The sequence below is a fragment of the Parus major genome, chromosome 10 (assembly GCF_001522545.3).
Source record: "Parus major isolate Abel chromosome 10, Parus_major1.1, whole genome shotgun sequence".
In the NCBI taxonomy this organism is placed as follows: Eukaryota; Metazoa; Chordata; class Aves; order Passeriformes; family Paridae; genus Parus; species Parus major.
The window spans coordinates 19,976,585-19,996,841 of NC_031779.1; the positions used below are offsets into that span (position 1 = coordinate 19,976,585).

The 20,257-nt window shown below is 56.5% G+C and overlaps 2 protein-coding genes across 2 annotated transcripts; both read right to left on the minus strand.

Annotated features, from left to right (window-relative positions):
• Positions 1-805: 805 nt before the first annotated feature.
• On the minus strand, positions 806-8,499 carry PDIA3 (protein disulfide isomerase family A member 3). Its single transcript, XM_015639445.3, has 13 exons — positions 8,253-8,499; positions 8,093-8,171; positions 7,304-7,421; positions 6,814-6,921; positions 5,841-5,970; positions 5,261-5,377; positions 4,706-4,831; positions 4,108-4,290; positions 3,459-3,567; positions 2,536-2,664; positions 2,039-2,118; positions 1,475-1,532; positions 806-1,212 (listed from the first exon to the last, which is right to left on the minus strand). The coding sequence occupies exons 1-13, from the start codon at positions 8,420-8,422 to the stop codon at positions 1,093-1,095; spliced, it is 1,527 nt and encodes a 508-aa protein (XP_015494931.1). The 5' UTR covers positions 8,423-8,499; the 3' UTR covers positions 806-1,092.
• Positions 8,500-11,104: 2,605 nt separating this feature from the next.
• On the minus strand, positions 11,105-20,124 carry CKMT1A (creatine kinase, mitochondrial 1A). Its single transcript, XM_015639500.2, has 9 exons — positions 19,896-20,124; positions 14,659-14,857; positions 14,238-14,333; positions 13,925-14,146; positions 13,329-13,414; positions 12,272-12,395; positions 12,004-12,138; positions 11,546-11,671; positions 11,105-11,354 (listed from the first exon to the last, which is right to left on the minus strand). Exons 1-9 carry the CDS (start codon positions 20,042-20,044, stop codon positions 11,238-11,240), a joined length of 1,254 nt encoding a protein of 417 aa, XP_015494986.1. The 5' UTR covers positions 20,045-20,124; the 3' UTR covers positions 11,105-11,237.
• Between the last annotated feature and the right edge of the window lie 133 nt (positions 20,125-20,257).

Below are 20,257 nucleotides of genomic sequence, written 5' to 3' on the forward strand. Positions count from 1 at the left end.
TTGTGGGGGAGGAATCCACAGAGAAAGCAAGCTCTGGCTCTTGCCATGGTAACTGCTGCCATGCAGCAATACTTTGAGTGTGCTGACCCTCACTTAAACTTGCATGTAGTCCAGGAACCCAGAACCAGGGTGACAGGCCCTACCTGGTCCACCCATCTCTTTCCTGCCCTTCCCAAAGGAAATCAGAACACTCTCAGATGGTCAGTCACAGCCCATACTACATGGTCTACTCCTACCCCTCCTGAAGAGAGACCCACAGCTACCAGCCTGTTTCTTAGCATGGGAAGGAATGATTAACTGGTCTTATCCACCCTCACCACAGCCAAGCACCAGCCTGTGACAAGCACCCTTGGCCCTACCTGTGTTTGGGTAGAGGCTATAGGTAGTAACACTCCTCCCCCTGCACCTGACTACTCCTAAAACAACTTCAAAGCTGATTTATTGCTGCAGCTGCGTGAGGCCCTTGCCAGCCTGCTCCACATGCTTGCACTGCTGCAATCCAACAGTCACAGTGAGCACCACGGACCTCTGAACTTGCTATGGCAGCACACAGCAAAAGCACTTGTGACCACAGTCCCTCAGTCCAAAACGTGTAAATGCAGCACCTGAAGCCCAAAACATTGGGACAGCTGTTGCTGCTACATTCTGGAGGGGCTCTAGCAGCTGAGGAAAGAGGAGAATGAGCTAAACATTGAACTCAGTGGCTAGGAGGGCTCACTGCAGGGAACAACTTGCAGCAGGGAGCTGCTGCCTATGAAGAGCAGGATCCCATTGTTGGGTCTGATGGGTTGCCCCAGGACAGGGATATTTTGTCTTAAGGGGGTCATTTTATTGTTTCACTTCTCCAAATGTACAAAAAAAATTAGAAAATAACTGTACCCCCACCCCCTCCCAAACCACAAAACAAACCTGGGGAGCCCCACAACAGTGCAGCTAAGAGACGGCAGGAAATGAAACATTACTAGATACAGCAGCTGGGGCCCCTCGGCCCACATGGCCACTGGCTCTCCACAGCCCACAGCTGGCCCCAGTCTGACCAGTGCTTCCCCAATTCACACAGAGCTCATCCTGACAAGATGGCAAATAGGTACTTTACAAATCCTCCTTCACCTTCTTCTTTGATTTCTTGGATTTCTCTTCCTCCTGCAGCACAGGAGTGTTGGTTGCCTCCCGCTTCAGGTAGCTGATGAAGTCACTCACTTCTCTGCCCCCCTGCAGAAAGCAAATGACAGGTAGGATCTGTACCCACCAAGGGGGTTTAGGTGCCTGCCAGGAGACCCTGATGACTACAAGCAGAGCTCTCCCCAGGGCCTGCAGCACAAAGTACAATGATCCCAGCAGGTACCATCAGGTGTGTTCCCAGCGAAACAGGACACAGTGCCACCCCTAACTCCAAAGAGGTTTGAGTGTAATTAGAACACCTGGATGCTCTTCACTTCTTTAAAAAAAGCATCAAGAACAGCAAAATACTCACCTCATACTTCTTTGGACTCTGCTTCTTGCCAGCTGGAGCAAAATATATGGTGGGGAAACTGGAGAGAGAGAAGAAACACATGAGCTCCTAAGATGCTCTGATTTCTATCAGACAGCCCCAACTGAAGGGACTCACACTCCACACTGCCCTGGTTTAACATGGCACAGCTTCAGTGGCTCTGAGGCACCAGGTGTGGCTTTCAAGGGCCTGGCCACATCCACAGATCTGGCTGAGCTCACAGCTTCAAGTTTGCTAGATGAACTGCTTTTGGAACAGCAAGCCCAGATTTGTTTTCACACTGCCAGGAACAGAATCTCTCAGCAGATTCCAAAGCAGCAGGACAGACCTCCAAGCAGAGGCAGGACACCAGAATCCTGGAGAAGCCAGGCAGATCAGTATATTTTGTTTTCACTTTTGATTTCTCCACGTCAAGCCATTGCCCAGCAGTCACCTAGCTATTTCCTGGCAACCCCCATGAGGCTCTTTCAGCTCTTCAGTGCTGTGCTCAGGATCAGACAGAGATTGACTCACACACGGGCGTGGTGTCACAGCAGCCAGACCTACCCTCGGACTTCATAGGGAGAAGGCACATCATTGGCTGTGGCGTCCATTTTGGCAATGATGATATTGGGATCTTTGCTGAGCTGTGGGTAGAAAGAACCCATCAGTAACCAATTCCAAAATCCAGGAACCCAGCAGTCAGCATGATCTGGGTTAGTGGTGTCAGATCTGCACAGGGAATGCCACTTCACCAACCCTCACTACATGGGAAACTATCATCATGCAGAGGGAAAACACTCTAAAAGAAACTTGGGCAGTTGAGGCCAGTCAGTGAATCAGGGAATATTCTGGTGCCCTAGCCAAGAACACAGACTAAATATTCCAGTGTGGTTGCTACCACAGATCCTGCTGCAAGACATCTGCACTCTACAAAGAGACCAAAGTTTATAGTCCTCAGGAAGGCACAATTATGCCCCATTATCACAGAGGCTAGAAAGAACCTGCAGGATCATTTAGTGCTGCAAAATTCTAGTTCACATTTGCAAGAGTCTCAGACTTACCTTCTCCCCCAGTTCTTTGTATTTGGGCTCTAGATTCTTGCAGTGGCCGCACCATGGTGCATAGAACTCTATCAGGACATCTTTGTCTTGCGCGTTAACGATTTCATCAAAGTTCTCAGCCACCACCACCTGTAAGGGTTGATCACACCAATTGGTGCCTTCCAACTCAGAGATGAGGCAGTGACATGACATGCTACACACACTCCACCCAAGCCTGGCTCTCCCACACCTGCACAGCGAGCAGCAAACACAGCGCTCCTGCACCATGCAGGTAAAAACCTGCTGTAAGGTACCAGCACTGCCTCCAAGTCAGGTCTGCATATGGTCTTCCTCGCAGGAAGATAAAGCCATTTCTACTTAGTCCCTACAAGCAACCAGCCTAGCAGGACTGGCTGAGGCCACCCCCAGCCCTCCCCCCAAAACATCTGCGAATCCCGTGACTTGCACTCCTGTGTAAGGCTCTCATCAAAAAGCCAGGCCAGGAAATGCTCTTACTCAGAGCAGAGTTTCCTGGGAAGGTGAAAGGCAGGACTTACACCAGCCCAGTGATGAGATAAATGGGGAGATCTCTAAAATAGCGCAGTCAAAACCAACAGGAAGACCACACCATGAAGGAGTGAGCTCAAACCAAGAGGGCAGGCCTTTGTGTAATTGCTGGAAATCTGGATGCTGCTGCACTCACAAAGCATGTAACTGCTGTGGCCAAGCAGCAGTTACTATGCTGAGAGAAAAAACCAGACCCCAAACTGCAAGCTGCATGTCTCCCTCACCTCAGAAAGCTGCAGTGGAAAAGGGGAGTGAGTAATTCCTCTGTCTATCACCACAGAGGCCTCTTAAGCTGCCACCATGCCACACTCCCAGCACTCCACACAGGCACAGGAAGCTGCTGCTGAGCAGTGTCTGCAGCCATAAGCAGCACTTGCCTTTACAGGGCCATCGTTGCTTTCAGGGACAGGCTCTGATTTCAGGTATTTTTTCAAGTTTCCATCAAAGTAATCTTGCAGGAATCTCTCCAGAGCCTTTCCATCACGGCTGAAAGAAAAGTGATGCTACAGCCATCATCACACACACAGGAGAGAGGGAAACTTTCAAGGCTTATTTAAGCTACTTCCACCCACACAACAGATGCCACCTGTATCTCTGACAGCACCAGTCTGGGGCTGGCTTAGTAGACCCCAGAACAAGTGCAATGATGTCCTTAAGGGCTCTGACAGGAGGCTGGATGCACGTCCCATTCAAAGTTTTAGGCCTTCCAGCATCCTTCATGGTTTTTTTTTTTCCAAATGAAAGTTACAACTAATTCTTCGTCCCTTTATTGCACCTTAATTCCTAACTGGACATTTCAGTATCTTGAATTAAATTCTCTCCCTTTGTGTAGCAGGGGAGGCTGCAAGCTTTCTAGAGAGCAGGAAAACACATCAGCAGGAGCCATTGGGACCCAGCATTTACTTCTCCCAGCTGGAACATCTAGCCTTCCTGTTTCCTCAAAGCTAACGAAGTATAATCTGGTCAGAGACCTCTAGACCAAAGTCTATCAAGTGAGACCCAGTACCACCAAGTTAAAGAACTCACGAGAACTCTTCTTGCATGACGTATTTATCTCCTTTGGCAGTTCTGATGGCAACGACGGGGGCCTCACCCACACTGCTGTCCAGACCAAACTCAGAAAGCTCGTGGCCAAAGGTTTTCCGACTAGCAACAGCATAAGACAGTTTGTGGCCAGCATCCAAGAATTTCTTTGCAATCATCATAACTCTGAGGGGCAAAAAAAAACCCAAACAAAACCACAAAGCATTATTTCTTTGAACATTTTCTTCCACATGATGTAACATTCTTCAAGATGACATGCATACTGGACTAGGAATTCTGGAATTCAGTGGCACGACATGCTTTTCAGAGCCAAATCCTGGGGAAATGGTGCTGAGAAGCAGACCAGTAAGCTGTGCTGTCTGAGGCAACTGTTGTGTGTTTCCATCCTCCACCTGTGTGACCCCAGGGCCTCAGGCATGAAGGACAGAATTGCACACCACAGCAGTGAGGCAGTTTGTGGGTACAGTCTAAGTTCCTAAGGATCCAAGAGCACAGGATTTCAGAGGACTGTCACCCAAGCTATGAAACTGCAGCGAGACAGGAGCAGTGCGAGGCCGATTCACCCCCCCACCACTCCCACCTGTTACGCCAGTAGTTGGATCCCTTTGCATTCTTCTCATAGTCAACGTCGTAGTATGCCACCAGCAAGTCCTTGCCCTGGATCAAGTCTTTGTTGTCTTCAGTCATGTGTGGGCAGATGCCAAAGCTGTCAATGAGAGAGGTATTAGCAGAGTCCACAACACCGAACAGCTTGACACAGCACGCTTCCGCCCGCAAGTTAAATGCCAGTGATCAGTCAGGCCTCAGGAAGAAACACTTTGCTCTGCGATTTGCACTTTAATTTGACTTATTCTGAGTCACATCTCCATTGCCAGCTACATCAGTGGCTACAGCTGACCCAAGTAAGGCCAAATCTAGCACATTTCTAACAGGTTCAGTTTTTAAACAGAATCATGGTTAGAATAGAGACAGTGCATGCCAACAGCCAGGTCAGGATTTCAACCTGGTGGTGTCCCCAAAGGGAAGCAGTGCCAAGACAAGCAGCAGAAAGTGGCAGCAATGAAGAAACAAGCTCTGACAGGGACAAAGCTAACTGGGACCAATCTGTCACATTTGCTGGTGAGTAATCACTCACATGTTCTCCTGGATGAATTTCTTGATCTTTCCACTGGTGATTTTGTCTTCTGGATACTTGATAGAGCTCTCCTCAAACTTGTTGGTCAGGCGTGGAGGACGGAATAAGACTATAGCTCTGCAGAGAAGCAGGTATTGTGCATTAGTTCAAAGTGTCCCTGAGTCCAAGGACAGCAGACAGATGAGACAAAAACCCACTCTCCAGTGACAATCCCCACTCACCACTCATAACTCAAACAACACTGTCTAATTTCTTGGTGGCAGTAGCACGTTAGGTATACCTGTCAGAGCATTCTCCATAATTCAGACAGGCCACAATGAGAAAAAGAATTCTTACCATAACAATGAATATAGAAACAAAATGTCTCTGTTGAGATACTTTCCATCCTGTAGCAGACACGATCCCTTCAGAGCCTGTAACCATTTACACCTTTCTATCTCAATTCAAAAGAAACACCACTGTCAGTTGGGGAAGAATCCAGATCTTAAGCTATGCTTAGAAATGGAGACCACTTAACTGGAATCCATGAATTTGTTCCAAATGCCTCAATAACAAGAAATCTTTGTATTAAGTAACTTACTCTCCATCTTCCCTGTACTGCTGCACCAGCTGCTCCTCGGTGGTGTGAGCAAAGCGGTAGTTATCTCTGAGGCTGTTGGCTGCTTTCATGAACTCCGAATAAGCATCCCCAGATGCATCACCAAAGAAGCCTGCAGCAGAAAGGCAGACTGTGACCTCAAATCAACCCAGCTGTGTACCCTCTGCAGCTCTCAGCATTTTTCTCTACAGTGCTCTGGATCAATCCTGAATCCAGTCCTTCAGCGCATGTTGAAGTCCTTACCTTCAACAGCTGCTCTCATTTTTCAGGACCTCCTTGCACCCTCTCCTTTCCAGCAGCAGAAAGTTATTCAGGAGAAGCCCAACTTGGTCATTCAGCCAAGAACAATTGTCCAAACACCCAGACATCCACTGCTGACTGTGTAACAACAGCCACTAGCACTTAGTAAGTTTAGGAATGCTGGTTAATATTCATGTGGTTATACCTGCAAGATGGCACCAGTTTTCACCATCTGTTGTTGCTGGATGTAACCACAGACACACCCAATGCCAACAGCCCTCCAATGCCACCAGAGCAAGAAATACACCTTCCAGCAACCCAAAGCTACCTGTTGTCAGCCAGCCAAGAAAGCAACAACCTTCGGAAAACATTTACAATGGTGCTAGGGGAGCCAACAAAGCAAATTTGCCATGGCAAAAAAAAAAAAAGAAAAAATTGTGTAAGGAATACCCAGAGGTCTTCAAATTCAATCTACTGCTTGAAGCAGGACCAGCCCCAGTCAGACTGCTTTGCTGAGAGCTTTGTCCAGCTACCTTGTGAAAATCTCTCCAAAATCCCTCTGGATACGTGTTACTGTTCTCATTACCAGCAGTAGTTTTGTTCATGTACCTCTGGAATTTCTTTTGCTGCAGCCTGCGGTACTGCCTCTGATCTTTCCACACAAGCTCCCAGAGCCCAGCACCCATTCATTTTGTGATGCACTACCTCTACTCACCCACAACAGAAGCATCTTTATCGCCAATGAACTTCTCAAACTCAGCCACAGAACTGAGAGCCACTGAAGCAGGTCCCGCCTGTTTCTTGAGATGGCTGACAATCCCATCTTGAAAGATTAGTAAAATAATTAAAGGGATCAATACAAAGTTCCACAGGACATTTTACAGCTTCCTAAACCAGAAACTGTTTCTGCAGAATCCCTACACATCTCCCATACAATAAATATGTGAACTGAAGGACCACTCCCATCAACTTCACACAGGAGCTTTCTAGCATCCTAGGAACTAGGAGCTAATGTGGAAACCTTAACCTTTAAAGGACAGCTTTAGGGAAAAATAAACATCCCAGGCTTTGCCAGCACAAAGAGTTCTGGAGAGGGTAAGGGGTTGGAGTGTATTTATAGATGGGAACTTTCCCTGCATCCCTGGCTGTTATATGCTGCCTCCTGGAGCAGCTCAGCAAGCCAGACACTGCCAAGCAGTTCTTACCTGCTGTTCTGGGCCCATCATAGGTCCCTGCCTCTTCTCCATCTCGAAAAATCTTTAATGTGGGATATCCACTGACTCCATACTTGTTACAGGTGTTGGAGTTTGCTGTACAGTCAACCTAAAAGAAAAGAAACCTTGCTATTCAGACTGAAATCCAACCCTAACACACCCAACCCAGGCAAGGAACTAGAGAGATCCATCACACTGCCTGGTACTCGACAGCCCAGACTGGGAAAGAGATAGCACAGGTATAATGAGAGGCCCAGAAAAATACTTGAGAAAATACTGGAAAGACTAAATAGTTTCGCATTCAACCATACTACACACCAAAAAAAATACTAGAAAGGATAGTTTCTTGCAATCAATGGCAAGGAATTTCTCAGCACGGTCTCAGTCCTAAAGTTCATATAACAGTTGAAGAAAACCGGCTGACCTGATCAGAAAGGCATGGTGCCAAGAGTCCATGCCACTTCCCGTAAAGGAAGAGAGAGACCCTGATTTGAGAAAACTCTACGAGTTTTGCGGCAGAAAAGAAAGCTCCTGGTCAGCAAGGCTCAATGGGTACGTGCAGCACGGTGCTCGCTCTCAGCCTCATCAGAGCAGGCCTGTTTTCCCGGCTGGGGCGAGCCCTCACACACCCTCTGCGCGGCTGCCGCCCTGCAAGGATCGGCTTCTAGATTATTTCAGGGCTCCAAGGCATCAAAGAAACGACGTCCGTCAGGTCTGCAGAGCAGTAGTCCGGTCGCTGGCCGCCCCCAGGTGCACCCCACCGCGGAAGCCTGTTCTCACCTTCACGAGAGGCACGATCCCCTTCAGCCGGGTCGCGGCCGACTCGTACTCCGGCGCCAAGCGCTTGCAGTGTCCGCACCTAGGGGCGCGGAAGGGAGTCAGACCGGCCGAGTACCCCTCTCGGCCCGCCCCCGGCCCCCCGCCCCCAGCGGCCCCTCACCAGGGCGCGAAGAACTCCACGAGCACCAGCCCCGGGCGCTCGGCCAGGCCACTCTCGAAATCGGCATCGCTGAGCTCCACCACGTCGGAGGCGTGAGCGCCGAGGGCAAGCAGCAGGAACAGCAGCAGCACGGCACGCAGGGCCGGCTGCGGGGGCCGGGGCACGGACATGACGACGGGAGCGGCGGGAACAGCGCGTCCGACGGGGCCGGGAGCGGCGGGCTGGGGAGCGGCGGGGCCGGGAGCGGCGGCTGAAGAGCGCCGGGGCCGCAGCCGGAAGTCCCACCCCTGCATCCGGATCTGCCGTGTGGCAGCTCCTGATTGGGTGGTAAGACATGAAGCGCGTGCCAGCGGGGGCGGCGTTTCCGCTCCGGGCCCGCCCCCTCCTCATGGCCGCCGTGCCTCGGCGCCGGCCGGGCCGTGGCGGGGGCGGTCGGAGCTTTGGGCTGGGTCCCTTCCTATCGAGCTGTGTCGCGCCGACCATAGCGCCTGGCCTTGCTCTGGCTGGGACCGGGAGCCGCGCGCTGCCGAGTCCGCTGTCGGTGTCCGGGAGCTTTGCTGACTTGGTGCACGCGCATTAACCCCGCCGTGGCCACCGTGTCTGCACGGCGCGGTGCCGGCCCGGCGGTGACACGTGCCCAGCACATGTCGCACGACAGCGCTCGGCTCGCTGCAGGCTCACCTGCTGGACTCACGCAGCCCCGCATTTTTGCCCACCGCCTCTCACACTCCAGCCCTGGGACACTCCGGCGTTCCCCTGGCCCCGAGCCAAACCCGTGAGCGGGTCTTTATCCCGTTACCCCATTCATCGACACTTGCACGTTCTGCTGGGGTCTGCGGTCGGAAGGACCCTCGTCGGTGCCATCCCTGCCGGGATGCTCGGCTCGGCCCCAGCTTTGACCAGGCACAGCCTGCTCCCACCTCGCGCCACCGTGCCCTGGTACTGCCAGGGCTTGGGGCTGTCCGCGCACAAAACCCTGATTTTCGCTGTCCCAGCGCCACCTCCCTTTGCAGCGCGCCGGGCAGCTCAGGTGAGCCTTGGCGGACAATGCATCAGTTGGGGAAACGTTCTCGGTACCCTCACCATCCGCTTGGAGCCCACATGCTCCTGCCCTCGCCTTGTCTTCAGGTCCCTCCCGCTGACCTCTAAGTTTTAGCAATTGCTCTCAGTATCCCCAGAGCTGATGATTTGGGCGAGGCCTCATCAGGTGCTCACCTCCGGCACGGGGCAGCCGCCCGGGCTGTTTCTGGCATTTTTGTCACCAATATTGAGCTGCATCAGCCAGGACGTCTCTGACTTTATCGTCGCCATTGCGACAAAGAGCCGTGGACCGGGACCGCCGCCCGGGAAGCGCTGTGCAGCCGCCCACCCTCCGTCCGCCGACTCCCGTCCAACGGGCCCCGCCGGGTACTGCACGTCCCGGGGCCGGCAGGGGGCGCTGCCCACCGCCCGGCAGCGCTGCCGGGGCCGAGCCGTTCCTCTGCGGCCAGCGCGGGGCGGGCAGCGGGCAGTGCCCGCAGCCCCGGGCAGTGTCCGCAGCCCCGGGCAGTGTCCTGCCGCTGGGCAGTGTCCGCAGCCCCGGGCAGTGTCCTGCCGCCGGGCTGCCTCCGCCCGTGCCGGATTCCCGTATTCAATAATGCACGAGCTCGGCACCGTTTGCGGTGGTGGAGCTGGCGCCGGCCTCGGATTAGAGCCCAAAACCGAGGCCAGCGCAAGTCAGATCCGTCGCGCCTTGGGCGTCCAGCCCCGGCAGCGGGGTGAGCGTGCAGGGACCGGGCAGGGTCCCCTGTCGGGGAAGTATCAAGTGTGTCACTACTCGTCTCGGCCGTCTGTGGGACAGGGATCTCTGGGGCTGCCAGTGTCGGAGGAAGGCTGGGAGCCGTAGCGAATGCGGGAGCAGCGGGCGCTGGAGCAGGGTTCTGGGGCCATACTGCGGGAGCTGCCGGAGCGAGCCCTGCGGGACCTCGTCTATCTCTCTTGCTCGCTCTTGCTGCCCGCAGGACGCAGGAGTGCTGTCCCCTTCCCAGCCTGGGGTTGCTGCTTCTGCTGGTGCTGCGGGACCCCAAGGCCGGTGAGTGAGAAGGGGCCTCCGGGAGCGCAGTCACCGCCCATAGATGCGTTCTCGAGGGCCGGTTCCGTCCCTCAACTGTGGAGCCGTTCTCCTCTACTGTGCGGGCCCAGGGAACGACTCCGGCACTGACACCCGCTCCCGGCACTGACTGCTCTGCTCAGCCGCCCGTAGCTGGGAGCGGCCAGCCCTAGGCTGGGGGGGGGTCAGAGCTGTGGCTCAGGGTGAAGCCTCTGTCCTTACCCTTGTAGCAAGCCTGCCACAGACCCGCTGTGGGATACTGAGCAAGCAGTTTCTGAGGGAAGGTGTGGATTGCATAGGAAGTGCAATGCTGCTCTTTCCTGCAGCCTGTACACTGGAGCCTGCTCCAGGACAGCGAGGGTGCTCCCGCCCTCCGAGATCGTGGTGCAGGCGCTGCCCATCCTGGATAGGCTGGCTGGAGCCCATCGAGGATCCTGAAGAGTGTGGGGCCCACTGGCTCCTGCTCTCCCACTGCCTGTGTGCTCAAGACGCATTTCCCACAGGACTACCTTCATTTGCCAGAGGAGGCCTTCCAGAGCATGCTGCTCAGTGTGGGACCTGAGGCCATGCAGTGAGTGCTTCCTGTCCCTGCTGCACTGCTCCTGGTACCAGCTGGAAGGTGGTTGGGATGGGGCAGGGGGTGCAGAGCCCAGTGCGGTGATTGTGAAGCCTTGTGATTGTGGGGAAATCCGAATGGTGCCTCTGCAGGGGGAAGGTCAGTGGGGTGGTGGGTACTGGGATAAGAAGAAGCCTGAGCCATGGCTACAGCAGCGCATGTTTATGGGGTCTGACCTGACGCATTGTGGGTTACAGGATGCAGCAACATGCTGGGCACAGAGATCGCACAAGCTACAGGGGTCCTGGGTCCCACAGCGCTGGCACTACCACGGTCCCACTCAGTGCCGGAACTGCTGCAGCGGCGAGGGGATGCGGATGTCCTGCCCCTTCTCCAGCCGCCGTTCACAGTCGATCAGGTAGTTCACACCATCTATCACCAGCTGCACCAGTTCCACCTGCAGCAGGAGCACAGATGGTGGTGATTGAGGGACCACTTGGCCAGTCCTGTTGCATGCAGGGTAGGCACTGCCACTCCCAGCACCCACACGCTGGCCCCAGCACACGGCCCTGGGGCTGCATGGGCACTGTGGGCCCGTCATGCTGACACGTTCCAGAACCTCCCTTCCCAGCTACGTCAGGCACCCACCTCTGACTTCCCCAGACGGTCCAGGTTGGAGATATCAAAGACGCCGCCTTTGGCCGCAGTGTCCACACCACCCGTTCCACGCTTCTGTAGCCGGAGGTTCTCTAGGATCTTAGGAAAGCGGCTGTCCTGGTGCCCAGAGAAAGTGTCAGTGCTCAGCAGGACCAAAAACAAAGGAGTCAGGGTTCTTTAGCCGAATGCTCCCTGAGGCAGCCCCCTGCTGCTCACAAGGTCCTGTCAGTGGGTCACCAGCCCCACTCAGAGTCCTGCCCTGAGCAGACCCAGGTTGACACCCGGGACCTGGACCCCTCTGGCCAGGAATGCAGGCAGGGGCTGGACCCTATGCCTCCCAGGGGAACCTGAGCGTGATCCAGGGCTGGGTCCCATGTTGTACTGCACCTTCGTGGCTGAGCTCCCCACAGTCCTAGCCTGGCTCACCACAAAACTGGCCATGGTAATACCTTGCTGAGCAGTGGCAGCTTGATGTGGACACCTGCTCGCAGCCCCGTGCCCAGATTAGAGGGGCACGTCAGGATGTAACCCAGCCGCTCATTCCACATGAACTCCCAGCCTCGCTCCTGGATTAGCCGCTCCACCTGAGTTAGAGGCACAAGCAGTGATTCAGCCCTGGCCAAGGAGCACCCAGCAGAGGGCCAGCACCACAGGAGCCCTGCCTGCCCTCTTTGCCTGTTTATGGGGCTGGCACAGCAGAAACTGTTGGACACTCACCTCCTTTAGGCCCCGGCAGAACCGCTCAAAAACGCGCTTCATGTTGCCCCCCTTCTCCATGGAGATGACACGTGTGTGGTCCTCCTCATTGATCCAGATCAAGAAGGTCTTCTGGTGGTTGTGCCTAGGGACAGGACAGTGTTTGGCTGTGATGGCAGCTTGCAGAGACCCTGTGCCCACTCAACTGTACCCCTTCCTGTGGTGTGCCCCTGCCACTGTGGTGCCAGTGCTGCCCTCGGTTCCAGTGTGCTGACTGCACCAGGGTGGGCTGCCAGGAGATGCTCCTGGAGATGGGCCAGTGCCCATCCATATGTTTCACTGCCGGTGATGGGAGCTGTCTCCAGTGCCTTGGGCACAGGCAGGTGCCAGCATGGTGGTGACCCAGCTTGGACTGAGGATGGAAGCGTGGCTCCTGCACCATGCAGGCAGCAGGAGGGGGCATGTGAGGTATGGAATGTGCACTGGACGGCTGGGTTAGGTGCAGCTGGAGCTGGAGACCGTGTGTACCCTGCAGATGCTTTCTACATAAAGGCACAGTGTCAGCAAGGGTGGCATGGGCAGACAAGTGTGCTGGCTGTTGTTCTGTGGGAGTGTGGGATGTTGCACGGCTGTGAGAAGATGCTGGGAGGGAGCAGTAAGATGCGATTGTGGCAGGGTAGGTTTGGTGTCACACAGAGTGTGCAGAAGCCAGGAGGAGTGCTGGGGATTTCCCAGAGAGCAGAAGGCTATTACAGGTTTTTGACAGCCTTAGAGTGCAAGGTGCTGCAGGATGGTGAGAGCAGGCAGGATTGACAGCAGGTACTGGTTCCACAGTCCCTCTTCCCAGCAGCATGCTGTGTTTGTGTAGGGAACAGTAGGCTGTTGACAGTGGTGCACAAGCAGCTTCCAGGTAAGGCCACAGAACCCAAGGTGAGCATGGCCCAGGGGCACTGGTGCCACGTGCTAGGGTCTGTGGCATGGCAAGCATGGGAAATGTGGGTGGCAGGGCTGAGATGGATAGAGCAGTACCATCCCCCCCATCTCTGTCCTGCCACCCAGTGCCAGGGCAGAACCTCACCAGATCCCTCGGGCGTCAGGCCAGTCCCGAGCCATTCCTGCTGCTGTCAGGAGCGGGGACACCGGCTTGTCAAAGAGGAAGTGGTCCTGGAGGGAGGCAGAGTTCATGGGCTCACCCAGGCTGCATGGCTGGAGCCAGGGCACCCTCACTGGTTCCAGTAGTCCCTGTCTCACTGGTCACGCCTGCCATGCAGGAGATTCACCACGGCTCTCCCAGGCAGGGCACCCGTGGGCAGGAGCCCTTGCCTTCCTGGCCTGGGAGGCAGAAGGTTGCTGGTACACAGCCCACCCTGTGCCAGGGGCTGGTAGGGCACCAGCAGAGTGCCACGAGCCCTTCTTCCTCTGGGCATAGGCAGGGAAATGGGGGCAAGAGTCAGAGGTGGCCATGAGCCGCTGGGACTGAGTTCAGAGAGCTTCTGGCTCATGAGGGCTGAGCAGCACTGTGCTGTTGGGATGCCTTGCTAGGGCAGGGGTCCTGGTTGAAGAAGACAGCAGAGCTGCAAAAGAAGGATGCAACCTCCCAGAGAGGCAGTGCCAGGGAGGGGTCCTGCTCTGCATGCACCCGAGGGGGGCTGGTCGGGAGCTGCACTGACTCACATCAATGAGCTGCTGTTGCTCCTTCTCAGTCATCTCGCTGAGGCGGTAGTACCGGCCTGCCAGGTCCCCGGTGAGGCCACTCAGAGCATCCACAGTCACTTTCTCCACCTCTCGTCTCTCAGCACGGGTGCAGGCTGGTGGCAGGCTCAGGCCACGGATGCTGCGGCCAGTCCGGACCCGGGACGAGAGCACATAGCGCTCGTCAAACTGGCCAAACTTTATCTGGAACAGACAGAAGCCACAGGGTGTTCATGGGGTGGCCCTACCCCCAAGGCAGGACACCTGCGTGCAGCACCACTGTCCGGCTTCTCACCTTTGTGGCGTCCAGGTCTGTGGTGTGCTTCATGGTGCGGGGGTTGTATCCATTGTGCCTCTCCTGAATCACAGGGTCAAACAGGTCGGCAAACACCTGGAAGCAAGCAGGACAATGTACAGCAGACCAAGGGCTTCATGAAGCCTCTGCCACAAGCCTGCCAGGGCCACACTGCCAGTGTGGGGGACAGTGTGTCCTGCAGTGCAACAGCAATCCACAGGGCAAATGGAGCAGGACGCTGCAGGACTCCAGAAATAGCTGCTTCAAAGGAGCCCTGTATACTGCAGCAGCACGTGGAGACTTTCCTGGGGCCTCTCCAACTGCTCAGGCTGGGCAAGAGGAGGTGGGCAGTAATATCCCAGGCCGCTGGTTGTACCATTGGTACTGGGACTCCTCTGGCAAGGCTCTGGCTGCTACTCACCTCATAGGCCTCTTCATCACCAGCTACAATGCCCACAGTCTTGATGAAGGGGTGGCCAGGGTTGTCAACACCAGTCTGAATGCACTGGTCCAAGGTCCAGCCATTTGGGGTTGCCTTGTCACAGAGCCTGGCGTAGATGGCTGGCGTCAGGTTGCTGGCCATGCAATTGTTGTGCTTCCGCAGGTCGGGGTACTCAGCGCTGTGGGAGGAGGCACCAGTGAGTTCTTTGGGATGAGGGGACCCCAGCACTTGTGCCTGTGCTCCACAGAGGCTTTTGGTGCAGGTATGGGCAGGGCAGCTCAGGGAGGGGTCAAATGCTCTGCTTATCCACAGCAGCTGGGAGCAGGAAGGCAGTTACAGGCTTTGCAGGGCAAGGGAAGGGAGAGCCCAAGCCCAGAGCTGGCACTGAACCAAGACAAAAGTCCACAGGCAAATCTGGACCAGTCCTTAGGGAGCAGCTCCTTATCAAACACTCAGCAGGGCCACAGGGTGGAACAACCTGCCAGGTGAGCAGTGGGGCCACGTGAGCCCATCCCCACACTGAGCTGCCAGGGCAGCTGGGCTGCAGAGTAGGGGTCCCTCTCCCCTTGTCCTCCCTGGGGCTGCCCTTATGCCAGCTTAAATGGGAGGGGGCTGCTCCCTGTCTGCTGATGCAGTGGGTAGGAGAGGCAGGGCATGCAGTCTGGCTTGCTTAGCTCCTGGACCCCCACACCTCTGCTCCCCAGATGCTGTGGGGCAGGAGATTGGCTGACCCTGATCTGCAGCCAGTGGGAACAGCACAGTCCCAGTGCAGTTTATTGTATTAGGGGGATACTTTCCTCTAATCAGCTTAGTGGGAGGCTGTCTCTTGACCTCATTCCCACTTTAGACAGGCTTTGTACTTGTTCTGTGCTCACAGGGAAACTGGCAGGGCAGGACTCTGCCAGCGCTTGCCTTGGCCAAATCTCTCTTGAGGGTGCCTCCACTCACCTTAGTGGGACAGGGCTGGCCCTTGTCAGCCCAGGAGACCACACTGGTGGCTGGAGGGGGTCCTGCATCCCTGGAGACACCTTTCTGAGAGACGCCTGCTTTGGGGGTGACATAGCTTGGGGGGGATCCATGTGGGAGATCAGGTGTCTGGCCTAGCGCAGCTCTGGTTGTTGAGAGCAAGTCAGACATCAGCACTAGCAGCAAGTCCTGGCACTCCCCTGTGCTCATCTCCTGCTCTTGGGCTGAGTGCTCACACTGGGCATTGGTTCTGGCTGCCAGCACCAATCCTGTGCTGCAATGCAGAGCCCTGTGGCTGCCACGGCCTCCTCCCCTGTGTCTGCAGGCCAAGGAATGTGGCCCTTCGCCCACAGCTTGGCTACTGCTAATCGCTTCCTGTGCTGTGCAGAAACAAAGGGAGGCTGGGCTCCCACTGCAACGTGTGGGGAAGCACTAGCAGCTCCTGCCTGGACCAACAGAAGAGGGCATTTGCTCCAGACAAGAATTCGTCCCAGGGCTGAGGGGGCTGAGGGCTTCTCCCAACACACACACAGACCCGTGCCCTGATGAGAGGATGCAGCTAAGAGGCTGACATGGCATGTGTCCCTCACTGCTTCTGCCCCTGTCACCCGCTGGCCATTGTTTCTCCAGGGCGACGCACTTGTAAAAAGCATTTGCTGATCAGAATGGGACACTTGGACAGGTTTCTCCACTGCTCAAGCATGGCCATGCTGGTAGGTGGACCACTTGCTGTGCTTTCTGTGTGACAGAGGATGCCCAGGAGCAGTAGAGGTTCCTAAGGAAAGCCAGCTTACTCTCAGCAAGCAGGAGATTGCTATGGGTTGAAGCATGCTGTCTGCCACAGCTGTCTATGTCTTCCCTGAGGTGTTCAGCATCCAAAACCCGAGACTCTAGGCTCTGCCTGCAGATTCTGTGCCTACTACAGTGCTGACTGAGCAGCTGGTTGGAGTGTATCCTCCCCTGAACAGCCTCAGACCACAGCCAGCAAATGGGGACAACCTCTCTTCAGCCTGTCTTGAGCACCTGAACTCGGATGGATGTCACCAGGACCAGCTGGGTAATGCTGGGGTGAAGGTCCTGAGCACCTGGCACTGTGCTCACCGTGGTGCCACAGAGCCGGTGGGGGAAGCTGTGTCCAGGCTGACACTGGAGGGCTCTGGCAGTGGCACCACACTCCTGCCATATGCTCAGGGTGTCCAGGGGTCCTCTGTCACGGTGTCAAGATGATGCTGCACCTGGACTGCTTTGACCCCCTTGGTTTTGGTCCATAAGGATGGTTTTAAAATTATGGCCATTTCAGCACAATCTATTTTGTTCCCGCAAACAAAATTTTTGTTTTGTGCCACAGCACCGAGTGATACCTTAAAAGTCTTTTCCAAGCTCAATGATTCCATGATTCTGTGGTTCTGGGGTATTGTGGGCTCCTGCCTGGCTGCAGAGCCTGGAAGCGTGGATGTCTGCCAGGAGTGCAACTCAGCACTGCCGCCCACGCTGTCCTGTACTCACCTCAGTCTGCCGTCCTGCCCATGACCTCGGGCTGCAGCTGCCCGCAGCACCTGCCCTCTCTGCCCTTGAGCAAGCCAGTGCCTGACCCCACAGCAGCCCTGCTCAGCAGCCAGCAGGGATTTTTATTCTGTCATCTACTGACTGGGCAGCTTCTCCAGAAATGACAGCCACCTGCACCTCCCCACAGCTCTTCACCTCTAATGTGACAGCCTCCAGTGCCCTCCCTGGTGTCAGTGGCTTGAGGTGCCCAGGCAGCCCCAGCCACACATGGACTCTGGAGAGGCGTGGGGGTGCATGGTGAGAGCAGCAGACCATGTGTGGTGGAATGGAACTGGGAGCTGGCAGGAGCCAAGCATGAGGCTTGCTTATGCAGGGAGGAGGGGGCTTGGCTTTTGTCTGGAGAGGCTTTGGCAGGGAGCCCCAACATGGTGGCCCAAATGTGCTGCCACGGTGGGAGAAGGCACAGGGTGCCCGTGTCTCCTTGAGGTGGAAGTGCCTGTGCCCTCCCATCATGGTGGTTCATGCTACAGTGCCTCTGATAGGAGGCTGTGGAGTGTTGCTCAGACCCTTTAGGGCTGCTGCCAATGTCTCTGGTTAAGACTAGAGGGGCAAAATTCTCAGGTGAGCCAGCTGGAGAGTGAAGGACAGATCATAGGGCTCTGTCCAGGTCAAGTGTCAGTACTGTCACAAAACCCTTCCCAACTGAACAGAACCTCCCAGGAGACATATTTTAGAGCTTCTTACTCACAGCCCCACCTTGACTTCATCCTGTCCTGACCTGATGTCTGTTTCTCTGCATTTGTGCAGAAAGCTGGAAAACACCCCCCTCTTGGGAGATAAATAATTAATAACATCCGTCCTTTGTAGCTCTATGAACTCATTCAATTTCTGTCCCCGACTTTCTGTAGCCCAACGCAGCTTGCCAGAATCCCAGTGCCAGCTCCTTGTGAGCCCTCCACATGCCCAGGGCTCCCAGCCTGCAATGCAGCACCGCGACACACTGCTCTGACTGTCAGCATTTGGTGCAGGGATGGCAGCAGCTGCCGGTGTGCGGAGCAGCAGCGTGCTGCCTCCTTCCCACCCTGCTCCTTCCCTGTGCACTGTCTCTGCTGGCATTGGGATGGGCAGGAAAACTCAGTCCTCATTTTCATTTTCCTGGCGCGCCTCTAGGATGTGCTAAGCCAAGCAGCTGTTGCCAGTGAAAGGACTGCCTGGTGGCCACCATGTCCCTCTCCCCTTCTGACCTGTTCCTACTCTGCCTTAGCTCTTGTGAGACACAGGTAGCTACTGCATCCAGTCCTGTCTGGCACCGTGCCCCTCTGTGCTCCTCAGGGCTGGCAGCACAAACACTGGGCAGGACCAGCCTCTGTCCCCTCCACCCCACTTGCCATGCAAGTGATGGTGAGCAGTACCATGAGAATGTGATGTACTTGGCTCTCCTGGCCAGGCTGGGCTCCCTGGGGCACTAAAGAGTCATTTGGAGGGGAGTGACGTGAGAGCTTCTGGTCTAGAGCTTGAACCTTAGCATTGTGCTGTAGATGTGACACTTATCTGGCTTAAGGGATCAGGTGCCGGGTGTGCAAACAGGGCCAGGGCTCTTGCAGAGCTGGCATTACCTCAAAAGCACCCCTAAGCCAGCCTGTGGCTGTGTATGCACTCACTTGGCCCAGCTCAGCTCTGTGCCCATGTCCCAGAATCCTGATTGCACATCTCACTGTCATCCAAAATCTACCCAAGGGGCTGTTTGCTCAGTACCCACAGACCCCTCCAGTTCTCCCTTTAAAAACTGGCCCAGAGAGGGAAGAGCCAGGACATGCCAGCAAAGCTTTTCTTTTCAATAGAAGAGTCCCTGTCCTGAAGGCAGGCACGTGGGAAGGCTGGCACAGCCAGATGAGGTTGGGCCAGGGGCTGCTCTGACACCAGCTCCCACAGTCAGAGATCCTGGGTGTTCTGCCAGCAGGACAAAATGGACCCTTTGCTCCATCCTGTTCCTACCAAGATATTGGCAAAGTCTCCCTGGCCTCTCTTGGGCTGAGTCCCCACCGGCACTGGCGGTCCCAGCACTGCTGCCTCCCAGGCTGGCCCATCTCCCAAACAACCCCCATCTCTGCCCTCCCGCTCATCCCGGGAAGTCACCCAGGACCCCAATCCTACCGTCAAGCATTAGTCCCCTCCCGCTCTCCCACGTCCCCGACTGCAGCGGCTTCTCCTGGTGCTCTGGGTGCACTCAGGGCAGCTGGCAGCTCCGGGACTCCCTGCCCGGACCGCAGCACGCAGAGCCAGCCCCCGGGCACGGGAATGTGCGGCCCCCGCAGCCCTCACGGCCCCTGCCAGCGCGGGTCCCGTGAACAACCCCGCGGCAACCCCGACGAGCCCCGGAGAGCCGGGACCTGCGGGACTGCCCCCGGCCACGGCTGTGCCGGCGCCCTTGTGCGCGGAGCTGGCGACCAGCAGCCCGAGGCGAGGCGCATCCGTCCAACACGTCCGAGCCCCTGCGGCCGCTCCCCGTCCCCCTCGTGGCCCGGGGCCCCGCGGCAGGCACGGGCTTGGTTCAGGGCCTCCCGGTCCTTCCCTCCATGGACGAGCAGCGTCCATTGCGCCGCCCCCATGAGCTGCTCCGGGACCCACCGCCCAGGCTCCAGCCGGGGGGCGGCCGCCGCGCCCGCCCCCGGTGCCGGTGCCGCAGAAATCATCCCCCGCCCGCCGCCCTCCGCCCGTGCACCCCCGCCGCCCGTGCACATTACCTGGGCGGGTATCGCCGACGCTGATGGTCGCCCGCGCTGACCGAGTCCCGGGCGAGTAGGAAGCCGGCGGCGAGAGAGCCGGCGCCCACCATAGCCAGGAGGCCGGCGGAGCGGCGAGCGGAGAGAGCGCGGGCGAGGGTGCTGGCCATGGCGGAGCGGCGGAGCAAGCGCGCCGGGGCGGGCAGCGGACGTGAGGGGAATGGGAACGGGAACGGGAACGGCGGCGGGGCGCGCGGGGGGCGGGGAGCCGGCGGGGCACGGGGGGGCCTGGCGGCACCGCCACCTGCTTGGCTGCCCCGCCCCGCCCCGCCCCACCGAGGCGCCGCCGCCGCTTTCAGCACCGCTCGCCGGACAGCGCCGGA

What these genes read in the sequence shown, in the direction of transcription:
- PDIA3 (XM_015639445.3), bottom strand. Translation starts at nt 8,422, where the DNA reads ATGTCCGTGCCCCGGCCCCCGCAGCCGGCCCTGCGTGCCGTGCTGCTG. An exon ending in GTGGAGTTCTTCGCGCCCTG is followed by an intron (nt 8,172 to 8,252) that starts GTGAGGGGCCGC and finishes CCGCGCCCCTAG; the next exon opens with GTGCGGACACTGCAAGCGCT. An exon ending in CAGTACAGGGAAGATGGAGA is followed by an intron (nt 5,378 to 5,840) that starts GTAAGTTACTTA and finishes GCTTCTCTGCAG; the next exon opens with AGCTATAGTCTTATTCCGTC.
- CKMT1A (XM_015639500.2), bottom strand. Translation starts at nt 20,044, where the DNA reads ATGGCCAGCACCCTCGCCCGCGCTCTCTCCGCTCGCCGCTCCGCCGGC. An exon ending in AGCAACAGCAGCTCATTGAT is followed by an intron (nt 13,415 to 13,924) that starts GTGAGTCAGTGC and finishes GCCTCCCTCCAG; the next exon opens with GACCACTTCCTCTTTGACAA. An exon ending in ACCGTCTGGGGAAGTCAGAG is followed by an intron (nt 11,355 to 11,545) that starts GTGGGTGCCTGA and finishes CTCCTGCTGCAG; the next exon opens with GTGGAACTGGTGCAGCTGGT.